This window comes from Psittacula echo (assembly GCF_963264785.1).
Source record: "Psittacula echo genome assembly, chromosome: 3".
Taxonomy (NCBI): domain Eukaryota; kingdom Metazoa; phylum Chordata; class Aves; order Psittaciformes; family Psittacidae; genus Psittacula; species Psittacula echo.
The window spans coordinates 96,666,240-96,683,360 of record NC_137736.1 but is presented as its reverse complement, the minus strand read 5'-3'; the positions used below and the strand labels follow the sequence as shown (position 1 = coordinate 96,683,360).

Below are 17,121 nucleotides of genomic sequence, written 5' to 3'. Positions count from 1 at the left end.
CATGTTATACATTTACTGTAACAGTTTCCTTTACACTGTAATTTTATGGGTGGAATTTTTCTTTTACCCTGCATGTCAACTGTCGTACTCTCACAGAATTTTTCTGAGCTGAATTGCCATATATTCTACTCTTGCACTTATAGTAATATAGTGCAAAGCCCTTTTAATTCTGTACCTCTAATTGGTGGAATTTGGAGTGAAATTCTGGTTATTTTATCTGCCAATGAAGACTTTTGTTTATATTTTAATACACTGTGTTTCAGTTTCTATTTAGTGTCCTTTGTATTGTGAGGCATTATAAAATATTTGATTGCTGGTGTTCTTTATTATTACAAGAAATTAAAAATAATCATGTATGGATGGCGGCTGATAATGTAATAAGCAAAGGAAAAACTGAGTACTTCTTGTCTCCTGAACCCAAGGAGAAATTTCAGCCTTCACTCAATCATGTATTTAAAATAGCCTGCTTGATAAATATAATGGAGGGTAAAAGTGTTCTCTCTACCTCTTAATCTACAGATGAGGCTATAATTTGGTTTTCATTTATTCCCTGGTATTATCATTTTCAAATATCCTGTATCAAATATTCTCTTGCCCTGGAGATATTCTAGTTTTTCCTTTAATCCAATCTTGTATGCAACTTCTGCAGGCATCATTTAAGGGATTTTTGTTGTTGGTCCTAGTTTTTCTGGTTGGTTTTACATTTCTACTTAATAAAAATACCCTACTCTGGTAACATGTTTTATAGCAGCAGAAACGGAGGTTTAAACTTTCTTTTAATATGCTTTACTATGAGCTGGCACCTATAATAAAGTGCATTGTAGTTATACTGCATTTGTTAAACATTTTGCATGTCACCCTAGGCTTAGTTGTTTGGGTCTTTTCATTTATTTATAACTCAGTAGAAAAACAATTAGATAGTAATCCTTTCTCTGAAACATGCCACATAAATTACCAGCTGCAGAATAAGTCATTAGGAAAGTTGCAGTTATTTACATCCTGTAAGTTATATTGATAGGAAAAGCAATGACTTGGTACAGACTCTTCCAGAACAATACGGGGTTTTGAACTCTGATTTAGTAAGGAAGCAGCTTTGCATATGGTCAATGAAAATTTGATATAGCATAGAACTTACCAACAGATGTTTGACAATGAATATTTCATATTCCTTAATAATTCTACTTACCAGTCACAGTTGATAGTCCAGTGCATTCTAGGGTTCAAGGTGCCTTAGAGAGATAGATATAATCTGTTATATGTCATTTTAGAAATGTCTTTCTGGAGGTCAGGAAATAGCCTGAAAGCCACAGTTAGCAGTGAGACCAGGAACAACTGTTTCATTCAGATTCTGCAGATATCAGCCCAAAATCTGAGGCCTCTCTTTGGACAAATCTTACCCAGACATGCAGGAAAAAATGAGTCAACTGGAGACTTTCTGAGCTAATATAAACTCTCATATATAAAGCTTCCCCTTAGGGATAAGTCTACCATTCTTATGGGCTGTGTGCTGCTGGATCACTTACCCACACAAATTTGATCCTGATCAGAGGTGGGTACTTATGTCATTTCTCCCAATTACACAGAGCACAGGAGTTGTTATGCCAGCTTTAGGCTTCCAGGGTGTCTGTGGGAGAACGAATGAATCTTGATGAAACATGAATTAGCCTGTTAACTGGCAGAACAGGTTTATATTGGAGAGACATCAATTTGATAGGTGGACCACTCGGTCGATAAAGAACTGGCTGGATGGCCGCACGCAGAGAGTTGTGGTCAATGGCTCGATGCCTGGCTGGAGACCGGTAACGAGTGGTGTCCCTCAGGGATCGGTGTTGGGACCGGTCTTGTTCAACATCTTTGTCGGTGACATGGACAGGGGGATTGAGTGCGCCCTCAGCAAGTTTGCCGATGACACCAAGCTGTGTGGTTCAGTTGACACGCCGGAGGGAAGGGATGCCATCCAGAGGGACCTTGACACGCTTGTGAGGTGGGCTGATACCAACCTTATGAAGTTTAACCATGCCAAGTGCAAGGTCCTACACCTGGATCGGAGCAATCCCAGGCACAGCTACAGGTTGGGCAAAGAAGTGAATCAGAGCAGCCCTGCGGAGAAGGACTTGGGGGTGTTGGTTGATGAGAAAATGAAGGCACTTTCCTGTATTATCAGGCCATGGCATTGGTTGCTTTTTAGCTCTAATGTAAAGCTTAGAGACCTTTTATGTTGGGTGTTACCTGTGGATATTTGCAACATTTCCTAGCCTAGATTGCCGTGAAATTGCTGTACATACATTGACAGTTTCTCTGAAAAGAGTAGTGGGATGTTGGTCTTTGCTATGAACTAAATTCATATTCTCTTCTGCATTTCCCTTTTCTTATTTTTCCTAGCTTCTTTGCATAAGGTTTGTTTAAATGTCTTGGCTTTTATCATCTAGTACTCACAGTATCCTACCTCCTTTAGGTTTTTTTCATTTCTGAAAGTTAGGTAAGTGAAGGAGATCCTTTTTCTACTCACTTTGTCTACTTCAGTTATGCAAGAAAACTCTTTGACATCTTACTAGCTTGTGTTTCCATTGAGAAGAGTTTCTGAAATGATCAGATAATGACTTTTGATAAATCTTAGCACCTGTTCACAGAATGGAAATGAAACACTTGAAAGTTCAAATATTTTTAAAAATTCAGATGATCTTATTAATACCTATTAGTGAAAAATGGCAAACCAGCCCTTCCTCATATCCTTATGAATCTTTTCTATTTGAACTTCCACTTGCAAACGAAAAACAGATTATTAATTAAGCAAGATTTTCTGAGCACCTCGGTCATCAACACAACGATAGTAATTAAATTCTAGCCTCAGTTTCTATACACATAATAATAGAGTGCTTTAGCATTTTCATTCTTTTCAAATTAATTGAATAAATATGCACAACATAACTTCCTTGATACAACCACCCTTCACTCCAAGCAAGTTCTGATATATTTCTAATATGACCGAAATTATCATATCTGCTATTAAAATATGAACAGACAAATGTATCTGATGGCCTCAGTAGTTTTGAGGAACCTTCTTTAATATAAACTATATATAAGTATTAATTTTAAAAGGTTACATTTATTTTCTGTGGCTTTAGAAGTTAATTGACCAGCCTTGATGATTGCAGTGAAAACCTTCCAAATGTGTCTCAAAATGTTGTAATCTTCCTGAATTTGAAAGCAGCCTGAAAAGGGGTAAAAAACAGAATAGGATTGTGCTCCTATTCAAGTAAGCGAGGTAAATTTTCAGGACTAGAGATGAAAGATGCATAACTGACTTACTAGGTGAGCTTACCATTTCAGGAAAGATAGATAGGTTGCTATGTATGTAAGATCCTCTACATCTATGACTTGAGGGGAGATCAGCCGTTGATCAACTTGATGATGAGAGACTAGATCAGGGAGTGTTACAACACTCCTGACACCATTTCTCAGTGAGAGAGTAGGGAGGTGCTGCAAGCTGCAGCTTTACGAAACAGTGGATGTCATTTTAGCCCAACAATCTAAAAAGATAAATGTCCAAAAATCTTGTCAAAGAGTTGAAGCATTTTCCAGTTTGACTCCATAGAACAGCACAATTGTTTACTCAGTAGGACAGCCCTAGTCATTTGTAGAAAATCTGGTTTTCCTGGTGATACTTCAGTTAACTGTGCTGGGACCAAGGCAACTTACATCTTGGTCAAAGCATTTCGAGGCAGGCCACTGCTGTGGAAGCTCAACATTTCTTGTAGCTGATGCAAAAAGAAAGAAAAGAGTGTTGGGAGAAAAAGTTCTGAACTACAGTGAACAAGTAGCTAAAAACTTAAGGATCTGAATTATCCTAGATAATTGACCTAAATATTGATTTCTGGCTTCAGAACAAATTCATTAGAGCTGAATGCGGGAAGCCCATTTCACATCTTTTCTTCATCTTATATGCAAAAATTGAGACTGTTCATGTACATAAAAATACATAGGCCATGGACACAGGGCAGAATGATCTACCACAGGTGAGCCCATTTATATTACATAAAAGAGAAGCAGCAGCTGCAGTTATAGGGTGCAGCGTTAATGTGTGGTTTAGCCCTTCCCATCTGCTGACAAATTCCAACTATCAGCTAGTCACTCGTCAAAGCAAAGCCTGCTTGTCTCTCACGCTTTGGTTTGTATAGCCTGCACATCTGTACACAGCTGCCTCAGGGGAACATGTGTCAGGTTTATGCCTCAAGTGTCAAATCTGTAGTCGCACACCTATAGGCACACATGTAAAAGCATGTGGCTGTGCAGAGAGCTGTAGACGACATCACGGGGGAGCAGCTGCATGTGTGGTTTGTGGTACATAGTTAGAAGTATAGACTAAAGTTATGGAGACAGACTTGAAGGGAGACATCTCCAACATTGATAAAATGTAAGTACAAAAGACACATCATTGGATGGATATTGATGATGTTGTTTCAGTAATGACATCATCCATAGACTCCTAGTGTCTTTGCTTTGCTTCTCTATAGTGATCACAACATAAATTGCTTGTCTTGTTTGACTTCCTTGTTCACCAAAGTTGAGCAGATTGTCGCCGTTTTCAACGCTTCTACCAGACAAAAAGCTTGGGACCATTTCTCGAAAGCCCAGCGAAAGAACATAGACATTTGGCGAAAGCATTCTGAGGTTGGTGATTTTATTATTACTTTCTACCCATCATCTCACAGCTGGATTGACACAGAACAAGTGTGATTGTAGCTGGACACAGTGTATTCAGCAATATTTATGGCTACCATTTTAGCTGTTAATCAACTGGCCATTATACAATCTCATCTACAGTATGAATTTCTCCCATTGCTCTCATTATGATAATAGTCATTAAATAGCACTAAGACAGAGAGCAATGTGCTTTTATTTTTCATGCAAAATTTGGTAAATCATTGGAGGATTATGTTTACTACCTGAAATAATGAACTGCAGGAGTGAAATTAGGAACAATATTTTCAACTAAGAATAGAATTAAGAATTATTGCTGAAAAGTATCATTTTAGGAGTCATCGTGATCTGTTTTTAAAAGAAATATTCTGTAGTACTGATTTTTTTTTTTCTCATTGTGCCATTATATGGTCATTATAAGATGACTTTGCCTGAAAATAAAATAGACAATTTCTTTCCTAAGTAATGACTTAAGCATATTAAGTCCAGAAGAATGACATACTCCTTTCAATTTGTTTTATGCTGAACTTCTAAAAAGTAGATACATCATTTGTATTGATTCTAAGTATTATGCTTGCAAAGAAAACAGTATTAATATAATCACACACAGAGTTAGCAGTGTGGGACCATGCATGTGTGTCTCTCATAAGCATGAGCAGAGGAAATGGGATTCTAACTCCCCTTGCTGCGAGTGGCAGCAAAGGAAGCAGTAGACCTCATCCTGTGTTTTGGTCATCCAGCTTTCGTTTTTAATTCAGTATATACGCTATGAGCCTGTATTTTACAAAGTAAGTACCGCTGTCTTTGTTTTCTTTCTTTCTTCTTCCTTTATTTTTTTTCTTTTTAATATGAGCAACTTACATACACTTGGTTTATTTTCATGTAATACAGTATGTTAATTATTAGTATCACAGTCCTCTAAATGATTTTCTGTGTCTCAGAATAAAAACTTTAGAAGGTAAGGTGCACTTATTTAATTATTTTGTAGTACACTTGTAGAAGAAGTGTTGTACACTTAGCTTGAGAAACACTAAAGTGCTGCGATATAAATCATTTGGATAACATTTTAAGTGCCCATTAACTAATGCTAAATTACAGTTGAATACCAATGGCACTAACTGTAACATCCACATGAATACCAAATGAATTCTTTATTATCAGTGTTATTATGGTGAATACCAAATGAGTTCACAATAATGGGACACTTAAAATAAAATGTTAGCGTAATTTATTGGTACAAACTGTATTTTGCATTTTGCTCACAAATATTTCATGTAAGTAGTGGATAAAGCCTTTGTTCAATTGAAAGTTGGGAAGTTGGGGATTGATGTTTGTCTTATCTTCTAGAGAAGCATGAAAATATTATCTGCTAGTAGACTATTTCAATTCTGTTAAGACCATCCCTTCTTAAACTAACTTTCTGTAAAGGGATGTGGTGTGTCATTCATTTTCTCGCTTTTAAATCTTTAATAAACTGAAATGTGTAAGAGTTGAGTTTTCCAGAAGTGTTAATTCACTATTCATTTTTTTTCAAATGTCATTGCCTTTGGTTTTTCTAAGAAGAGGGCAACTAAAACAATTCAAAAACATGTTGAGGCTCTCACTAAACCAGTATATTTTAGGATATATTTAGAAATGCCTGGTTTTCAGATTGAAATAAGATAGAAATGTACCAAATGGCATCTTTGATTTAAATCCTATTTTCTAACCATGACATTATCTGCTAATTTGTTTAATTAACTGATCACCTTCTCCTTTTTTTCTGAATTTAAGAAACCCAAACCCAAATCAACATTCACACATACAGCCATTCTCTGTGGAAGATTATTGACTTTGCTGTTAATGTAGACATTGATGCATCAAGGACATTTATCCCCTAAAGAGGGAGTAAATGTAAGCAGATGTCTGCTCATGTATGCAGTATACTTCTCAGGAAAAAGTGCAGGTGGCCTTTTCCAATAAAGAATTAAGAAATGCTGTACTAATTTATTCCGGAGGTGCCTCTGATTGCGTGAGACACTGGTCGGCAATTTACCTTTTTAATCACTTCTTTTTTAATTTGAAATTATTCTCATGTAAAGCACCCACTAATTAGCTGCCTTGCCTTTGCTGGGATTAATGGACACATATACATTTATCAGAATATTTGAGATCTGACAATGAAGCAAGGGTACAGCTCAAGGGAAACGCCTTCGCTTTTTTTATGCAGTCCCTCTCTGGCAGCTTATTGTTAATTGCAGGGAGCAGCGGTTGGACTCCTCAGTGCTGTCTCCTCCTTCCACACGAGTCTTCCTTGTTTCAGAGATTTCAAACCACCTCTTTGGGAATTAAGCTCTTTGTTGGCAGAAAAATTAGCTGTCTGCAGACGGACAAGGCCTACACTAATCACGGTGCAGCATCCCCATGTTACACCTGACAGGATTATTAGGACAAAATAGAGTCCTCTCAATCTTCTCAGCGCTGCCATTAAAAAGCCAGCCACTACACCCGTGCCGGCTTTTCTACTCAGAACAAAGACTGTCTAGACTCTCACAAAGCTGGCATGCTTGCTGATCCTTTACCTAATGACATATGCAGGGTCTCCCAGCCTGCCTGCCTGCCCTGGACGCTGTCATCCAGAGACCAGGCTGTCAGCACTGGCACTCATTTTGGATCAAAATGCAGAGATTTGCTGGACAGCATTATGGGGTGTTGTCTTTTAAATCCAAGGAGATCTGGGCATAGGAACAGCGAGTGAGATTCATTTGGCTAGCATTAGGCACTTGCAATACAGAGTGCTCTGTCTGCACTGGATGCTTTCAGCTGCTTTTACCATCAGCAGAGAGAACCAGGCACTTTTAGGGTGTAGTTAATATGACTTTGTTTAATGGAGACACCTACACTAGACTGGGTGAATCCTACCCCAAGTGGCAAAGAGAAGCAAGAATTATCTATACCTTAAGCAAGCTGACTATCTCTTTTATCAGTCTGTTTTATATACAGTTTTAAGCATCATCCCTGCTATTAAAGCATTCTCCTATGTTTAGCAGAACTAAAGATCACTCAACATGGAGACTCACTTTCTCCTTTGTTTTCCCTGAGTGTTGCCTTTGATAAACTCTGTTCTTTCACAGGAAGAATTCCCTGTGCTACTGTTGTTATAAATATTCATATACAAATAAATATGATTACAATGATAAATGATGTATAATTAAAATCAGAGCAGCATTAAAACCAGATACTAAATAATACATAATGACTTTAAGGAAGTTAATACTGACAGAAGGTCATTTTGGGTTTTAGGAGCTCCGAAATGCTCACAGTGAACAGCTCATGGGAATCCGCCGGGAAGAGGAGATGGAAATGTCCGATGATGACAGTGGTGACAATCCTAGTAAAAAGCTGAGAGTAGATGACTCAGGTAAAGCCAAGTCCCATTATAATGTCAATTATATGTGACTATTGTTTTTTTAAAGCAAAAAACCTCTTACGTATGAGAAATGACACATTAATAGCTGATTATATAACACAGTATCTTATTTTAAGCCCTCATAAATTAGTTATTTGAATGATGCAAGCTGTCACTAGGAGGTGTCTGTCACCTGCTATGATCTGTAATGATGAAAATTCTCCAATTCTGCCCTTGTCTAGAAGCATTGTGTTTCTTTAGTGCACTCTGCAGTCTTCTTCTTCCTTCTATGCTTGCAACAATGTCTTACTATGAGGCCAAGTGAAGTTCTGTTTTGGTACTATTCTCTAAGCCTTACCTTTCTTTTGAACAAATACATAAACAATACTGTATGAACTCTCTACCAAATACACCATACCATATTAACTGTGTGTTTTGTGGAATTATCTGTTAAGGGTACATGGTTCACAATATGATACTTCATGCTGTAATAATTTAACAGTTGTTAGGTGGCTATCATGAAAGAAAAGACAAGGGGGCATGCAATATGAATAAATAAAAGCAATTTTTTCAGCCTCCTACAAATAGTCTGCTATCCAGGGTGGACAGCAAGAGGTGACTCAGAAGCTGCCTGAATTACTGACTGGTAACATGATCTGTATGAATGCTTTGCTTGATTTCTTGACATTGTCTAATAAAGTTGTGAGCAGCTAACAAGGGTTTACATGCTTAGTCATTCATCTTTGGAAACAAAATTTGCAAAAGCTGTAGCCAAAGCATGACTGGAAACTGCTGGCCAGCAGTGATCTTTATACAGGTAAAGAAGAAGGGAATTAATGTGGAAAGAAACTGAGAGCCTGATGATAAGGATAATTATTTACTCCTTTGCATACAAGCACCATATTAAGAAAGGAAAGTATTTCATGCATTTGACCTTGTATGCTGGCACAAAAGTGTGGATTCAAGCTTACCTAGAGAAGAGCTCTTTGGCTCCTCCTGAGACAAGATGTTGTGTGAGATCAAATGGCTTCAGAAGTAAAGACCAAAGGAAGGAGTGTCATTCTAGCAAAGAAATTTTTACTATGACATCTTTCTTGAGGGGAGATTCAATACTTTCACTGGAAGAAAAATACCACAATAAAACCTGTAGAAGGCAGCCTTAATTTTGCTTGGCTAATTGTGTAGATTTGAATTAGAAAATTAGACACCATTAGCAGAATGTTTGGAGCTAAGACAGTGAGTCGCTGCAGACAAAGCACTGCTAGCAGTCAGAGATTTTTATGAATATCTAATCATTTTGCCTTGACTGTATCCACTTTTATGGAGGGAAGTCATTAGAATTAACAACAGGAAGGTAGAGCCTGAAATACCCACAGCCTGCACATCAGAAGAGGAACAATGATGTTCTGAATGGTCATATTTATAAACTCAGCTAGGTTTAACATATGTATGCTTAGGGCAGAGCTATGCCAGTCTTTTTATAACATCACAAATAGGAAAGCATGTTTGGTTTTCTTTCACAAAAAGGGACATCTCTATAAAAAATTTTGATATCTGAAATTTCTACAGCATTCCTTCCTGAACAACTTCAGTTTATTTGTATTGTTATAATGAGTCCCCTCAGTGATAACAGTAGCAAACCAAGTACTGTATTCCATACTGAATCAAAATGTAGCAATATGAATCCATATGGTCCCTTGTATCATTCATCGTCATTTTGACCTTAGTGTAGTTCATTCGGCCTGCTGCATACATAGAGTCATCCAGCTCTAAAATTTTTATAGCTTTCTCTTTCCAACATTACATTCTGAACTAAAGCAAGTACATTTGTTTCTTCTTCCATTGACAATAGAGGAAACTTGAAGTTAAACTAGAAAAGTTACTGAGTATAAAACCTTGGTAAATGAAAAGGAAGTGAGAGAAGCACTTTTTTTTTCCATTTTTATGTGGAGAAGTGATTCTTCCTTCCTTCTCTTATCATTTAAAAAAAAACCCCAATCAAAACAAAACACAAAAAACAAACCCGAAACTATTTGTGTCAGCTGCCTTCTCTTTTTCTTTTTTTTTTTTTTTTTTGTTTTTTGAGTATGTCAGCCCAGAACCACCCTTTTATCTCACTGGAGTACTATTTGTATTCACAGTAACCTCTGTTTTACAAAGAATGTCTTTTAAAGAATCTGTTCTCACAAAGAAACAATTCTGCACAGTAAGAAAACATTGGCACTTTCTTTATTTTTAACCCCTTTTCTTAAAGCATTTGTCTAAATGCTTACCCATGGCAAGGGCAAGCTTTGTATAATACAAAGAAGATATTGTGCCACTTCAGTTCAAGGATAGTGCACACACATAAAGGCTTGAAAATCTAAGTCTGAAAGTGGCTGAAGCAATGAGACATGATGAATCAATTTGGATAGTTCCAGAATTCTGACTGCCCGTCTGCCATCCTAGTGGTCTTCTGGAGGATATTATTTTTCAGCCTGTCCTACTCAACAGTGGGAACGAGACTCCTGGGAAGTTACCATCCCCAAAGCTACAGCAGGGGACAGCAGGCTTCAATAGCTGTGTCAGGTCATTTTTCACTAGTTCACTTAGTTACATTGCTGCTAATACAAGAAGATGAGCATCTAGATAGCATGGTGCTGTGTCACATTTCCTCACAGCTAGACTACCTAGAATGAAAACTTTCCTCTAGGATATCTGAAGAGAAACCTATTCATCATCCTGAAAAAAGAAGGTGGATTCCAGCTCCATCATTTGGAAACACAGTACAACAGGTTGCTGTGCAAAAGGACTTAAGTGCCTGAATGCTTATCCAGAAGTGCTGGATTTCAGGTTTCAGAGGAACATTACAGTGACCTGAGGTCTTTGTAGACAGAAAGTTCTGGGGATTTGGGTAGGTGATGAAAAAGCTTTTACTAGGAATGGTTTGCATTTTTAATTCAAGTTGTGCAAGATACTAAGTAAGTCATGCAGGAGATCAAGTTGAAATATTAGAAATCTAGTAGCCACTTGTTTGGCAAGATTTGGGCTTGCTACTTATAACAATACAGAACAGCTCCAGAGGGACTTGTTGCAAAGTACATCACTCCTTTCTAGACTCAAATCATATTTCATCTGACAATTGCTCTTCTCCTGGTTGTTTATGAGCTTGATTTACTGACATTAGCAACTCAGTGGCAGAGCAAGAGTGAGAATTGGGACCTCCAGTCTCCTGAACCTGTCTTCCTCTAGTCTGTGTTGCAGGGCTGGGGCATTGCCTCATGCATAAAGACCTTCTGCTCCTCCAGGTATTTTACAGGTCATTCTCCCCAGGTATAGTTAGTATCTTTCTTACTCTGTCATGTGCAAGCTGAATCTTCAAGGAGAAGGAAGGCATCATTACCTGCTTTTTCTTTTGGAAAACATCTCCAGCCACCGAAAGGACCCTTCAAGGATCCCTCCAGAGAATCCAGTAAGTTGGCTGAACTACCATACATGCCTACTTTACAGGAAATCCTCCTGGTTTCACAGACTAAAGGTGATTTGAATTAGTGGAAAACCTGGTAAAAGGCTGATCTGAGACCTCGTGAATCCACCTGTGGGATCAGCTGTTCTTTTATTATTTTTTTTTTCCCCCAAAAAAAATCAGCCTTTAAACAGTGATTTTTCTGCAATATGGGTTTTGGAGTTTGGAAGGGACAAGAGGATTGCTGAAAGCTTGGAGGTTGCTGAGAAAATAATAATGATGATTGGCAACTCAGTTAATACATTTAAAAGTCAAGGTGCAGCTATTGAAGCATGAGCTCAATGGGGAAAAAAAGTGATTCAGTGCTAGAGTCTAAAGGATATACAAAAATCTTCAGAATGATCAGGATTTATGGATACTTCGTCTCCCACCTGCTGGCACTGGGAGTAAGGATCCACAAGTAAAAGCCTCCAAAGTAATTTTAAGAATTAACGAAGTGAAGCTGTGTGTTGTAGAAAAAAGCTGAAGTTTGGTTTATGCCTAGAAGGCACCTGTAATTTTATTTTAAAGGGAGATGGGTTAACCTCTTCCTTTTGCAGTTTTCAGCAACGTACTATTAATTCTAGCAACTCCAACTTCAATGGGAGACTGTGGCTGGCACCGTGGAGAAGAAGGAAATGCACAGTGCTTGCAGAAGAACACAGGAAGGATAATCGCATGATTAAGGCTTTTGACTGGGATCCCAGAGCTCTGGGCCAAATCCCAGCTCTTCTGTATACCCCCTGCCTGGACTAATCAATTAATTTGTGTTATCTCAGTTCCCTGCTATCAAATGGAGACAAGGATGCTTCCTTTCGTTCAGCCACTGCCTCTTCTGTCCATGTGGATGATAAGCGCCTTTGTATAGGGCTCTCTCCAGCTCAACAGATTGCAGTAACCTACTCACTGGGCTTCTGGAGGATTTTACCACCATGGTATTACCTGTGATGAAGTAACATAACATCTTAGGAACTGCATTCAAATAATAAATAGCAAGTTATGTAGTGAAAGCCCAGTTTGAACACGTAAGATAGGTATACTTTCCAAGTCAGGAAAGATACCCTCTATGGCGGGATTTTCAAACATAACTAAAGTAGGTGCCAAATTTGAATATTGAAGCTTTTTCTGTCTTGAACAGTACCCTGGGTCTTTAATGCTGTTCTGAACTGATCTGTCCTGCCTGCAGCATCAGATTGCCATAGGAGATAGGATGAATCTCACCGGCAGTCCATAGGCAGTCCATTTCACCGAAGACTGTAAGTCCTTGTAAAAATGCACCCTGGTGCACACAGCATAAAACAGGCTTTGTGATATTGTTCACAAGTCTATCTTGAAAGTTGCAAGCCTGGCAAGTCTTCAAGAAAAGCCTGAAACAACACCGAAGTCATCTGTGTGATGCTTATTCATCTTCTCTCTGAAATTCAGTCATCTTTCTGCTTCCTCTAAGGCTTGTGTGAATGCAGAGATGCACACATGGAGTGAAAATTGTGTTTTATAGCTGGATTAAACTGGTAAGAAAGCTTTATATAGCTTGTTACAACTTTGAATAGAAATTGCTGAGCCCCAGCTGTGGGGAGCTGAGCTTTGCTCTTCCTTTTCTTCCAATGGGCAGATCTCATGTCAGATCTTCTTCCTCCTGAACCCAGAGATCAGATATTTCTCCCTTCCTTTCTTGTAAGTCTAATCTTCTGGCATTTATGGGAGATTCTGTTTTAAACACAAGTCTGATTTATTTTTCTGTCATTACATCTCCATCTCATAGCTTTTCGGCATCAGATTTTGTGAAAGTGATACTTATATTTAATAAGTCCAGAATTAAAAAAAATTATTTACTTTAGAAATTAATGGGCTAACATGATCTTTTCCTAAATAAATCAATTCCATTTCAAAGCCATCAGCAGCTGGTATCATAATCAACCCTGCAGTAATAAACATATAAAAGCATATGTAGAGGAAAATAAACTCTGCTAACAGAAGCTATTAGAAAGGTTTTATAAGCAATCTTGAAGAAAAGAATGTATTTAAAATCTGGAGCTCTGAATTGTCACTGTACTGACATGGTTCCCTGTCTGGCCTGAGAAGACAGCTGAACAATCCCTCTGAGCTATTTGAGTGGAGTAACTTCTCTTTGAATGGAAATGCTCCGGACACAGCAGACAATCAGCTCTTCTCCCTCGGACCATCAGGGGTGATCACTAGAAAGCAGCACAAGATGATTATTCCCTCTCCACCAGCAAAACTCTGCTCTAGCGTCTTTCACAGGATGCCAGTTCCCAGCTGCTATCATCAGGCAGACTCCAATTTTCTGCCTTAAAATGCATTCCATTTTTCCCACAGCTTTTACAAAAATAGGCTGAAATTCAGGAAGCATATAGGCAGGGACCTAATTTTATGGCCCTGGTTTTAAGTCTGTTTGGCTCTAATAATGCTTCTTGTGCAGCTGGATTTAGCAGAAATGCCTTGATGAATCAGGGCTGAAGGTAAGTGCCAAGCCTGTCTTCCCTGGGGAATGAAAGGAGCCTTGTCCTCTCCCAGGTACTGGGCCAGTTCCTCTGGATCATGCACAGCACATCGGCTTTGGGGTAGAAGTCTGTGCTGGTGCTGTGAACACAGCAGGGAAGGGGTTAACCTAACTTTTAATTTTTAGAGGAAACAGACACTTCAAAGGCATTTTTCTAGTATGGGTTTTAGGAGGATGTCCTGTTTACTACAAAACAAGTCTGTTGCGCTTTGATGCTTTTCAACCGCCGGAAATACTATTATCTAGATTACATTTTATCACATTTTCTGGGTATTTCATACTGATAAGGTTTTATGCAGGATCATTACATATGAGAATAGATTTAATCCTGGTTTTAGTAGGCTTTAAGGACACTGAGGGATTATTTATGTAATAAGATGCAAAGTCGCTATGGAAAATGCTATAGCAACCTAACATCTTCACAAAACCAAGCAGCCACTTGTGACAGCAATCTAAATTTACATTTATTTTAGTGTAATTTTATTGACATTCTTAGTGTCTCATTTTGACAGCATGTTAAAATATGTTTTGCGTTCATGCTAGAACAAAATTAACAGCATGTTGCTGGAATATTGCTTATAATTTTTGGAGATAATTTTAGCAGATTTCGTTTTGTGTAAATAACGTTAAAATAGTAGTGAAGAGAATTTTGGGTGCATCCCCTCTATTTGTAACAGAGCAAAAAATGCACATTGAAAGCAGTATTTTACAATTCAGTGAAAGATAAACTGTTTTTATTTACTTCATATCTGAATGAAAATATTTTTAAGCAAGAAATGATTTTGTTATTAGAATTTATTTCAAATCCTTTGTATTTTATTGTAACTTTCCCAGTTCAGGATACAGGCTATAATTTTTCATTAGGATTCATAAAGCAAGGCATCATTTCTGAATGTGTAGACTTGCAGTTTGGTAGGGAATTGCCCTATTTAAATGGGGCTTTTCTAAAACAGAGGATAACAGTACACATTGCCCCTTAGGCAGTTAAATAAAAACGGAAAGAAAAAATAAACACAAAGTGACAAAATAGTCTGAACTCTGTCCTGTGCTCATTGCAGTTAATAATGAAACTTGCATTGACTTCAGCAGGAGCAGAAGCAAGCTCTGTATATTGATTTTCTCCATCCCCCTCCATTAAGGATCCTGAAGTGTGGCTGTAACATTGTTGAAGTGGGATTTTGGCAGCAAAATCAATAAAAGACAATATTAGAACATATGCTGGTTTTGGCTTCCTCACAATCTGATATAGCTGGTACTAGCATTCTTCTCCCAATTACACTTCATACTTTCTATAAAGTGACCTTCCTTATAGTGCCCTCTCCAACATAAAGCTTTTGAGCTCTTACTCTCATATTTAGACTTCAAGAGGATGAACCCTATTTATAACAGTGAAGACAGTTGATTCTGAACAGAGGATAAAGAACATATTCCTTCAAGAGTGGCTTCAGCCTAAACCCTATTTCTGACCTCCAATGAAAGAGCATTTCTATTATCGTTTAAACTAAGCTTTTGAGTTTAGGTTTTTCTAATTATGCTGCCCTTCATGCCCTGTTGTTTTCAGAAACCCTTTTCACCCCAGCACATTAGAGGAACTTGAAGATATTGTTTAAGGTGAAGGTTTAGGTACCTTCTTATCCACTGTTAAATCCAAGAAACATCAGCCATTGCTAAAGTGTCAGGGCAGATAATGATCAGAAAGCAGAGCCTAATCCAACATCAGTACAAGCTTCTAAACTCATTATTGCTGGTTTGGGAAGCATCCTTATGTCATGAGCAGTGGAAGGCTGGCTGAAGTTTCCAAAGCATTAAAAGATATCTTTTCAAAGTATGCAGCTTCTCCTTCTTTGTGTGTCCAGCTGACTGCCGCTCTGTCATGTGGTGGCATGCCAGGATTTAAAAACACACCCAGCAGAGCTCATGCTCGAAGCTGGATGGCCATAGAAGTTCCCAAAACTATGAGTTAGTGATGCTGGTTTACTTTGGTGAATTAATCTTAAATTCAGAGGAGTTTCATGATGTCCTGCTCTTTGGTTTTTGTCTTAAAAGCTGTCTCAAGAAAATAAGCTTCCTACTAATGACACATATCCATAGTATAACATTTTTATGACGAACATATTAAAGGATTCAGTTATAAAGTTGAAAACCAAATGAATTCAAAGTTGCTTGGAGGTGAGTAATCTCCTTTTAGTCTTATTTGGTTTTAGATTCATGGTAGAGAGAAAACAAAGAACAATCCTCTAGGATATGAACTGACAGGCTGAAGAACTAGGTACCGTACTAAAACCATAACTTTTTATTCAATTTCTCTACTAAATCTACCATGTGTCTCCTTCAACACCAGCATACAGAACTCTAAAGAAGGAAATTTTGTTTTTTCTGTGTTAAAAGAAAAATTTAATTGCGAGTTCTAATTGTTTTGTTTGGTTGGTTGGGTTTTTTTGCCTTTTGATGGGCAAAATAGTTGCAACTTCTTTGTTTATTCAGCCCTCCACGTATTTGGTGCATTGCAAGTTTCATCAGGTGCAACTGTGCCAAGCATGTCTTTACAGCACTTGTATCCAGCGATTGCTCAGCTGCTTCTACAACTGCCAAATGACCACCTCACATGTCAACCAGAGATCTTTCTGAAGAGATTTGAGTGGTTGCTAGAACACAACATCAGTTTCTTCATTGCTTCTTTCTCATGTGTCAGATATAGACTGTCTTCCCTCTTGAATACCTAAGCTCTGGAGACAAGGAAGCATTTTTAATAGTTGAGGAAAAAATATGATAAAAAGCAATAGCTCTCCCTATGTCTCTCTGTTATCAGGTAGCCATCTGTCTCATCGTGTTTTGTTGATAGGTTTTGAGATGACTGTGTTGTTGGACCTTGATCCTACAAGCTACTGCCTGCTGCTTGGAGTGTTTGCACTCACCTTCTGCTCAACACCCACAGATACAAAGTCCTAAAAGCAGTGGCTTAACCAGAAAGTCTGTTACAAGGAGTTTTTCACAGTTATCTCTTCAAAGTTACACACTTTTTGCAAA

At 38.0% G+C, this 17,121-nt stretch overlaps 1 protein-coding gene across 1 annotated transcript in view; it reads left to right on the top strand.

The window, feature by feature from the left end:
• ENOX1 (ecto-NOX disulfide-thiol exchanger 1) overlaps positions 1-17,121 on the top strand; it is a gene marked incomplete at its 3' end in the record, with an annotated part of 138,140 nt that overhangs the window by 66,042 nt on the left and 54,977 nt on the right. The window contains exons 6-7 of the mRNA XM_080613609.1: positions 4,565-4,671; positions 7,984-8,101. Of these exons, the coding sequence (XP_080469735.1) occupies positions 4,565-4,671; positions 7,984-8,101 (225 nt within the window). The remainder of the gene's footprint in view (positions 1-4,564; positions 4,672-7,983; positions 8,102-17,121) is intronic.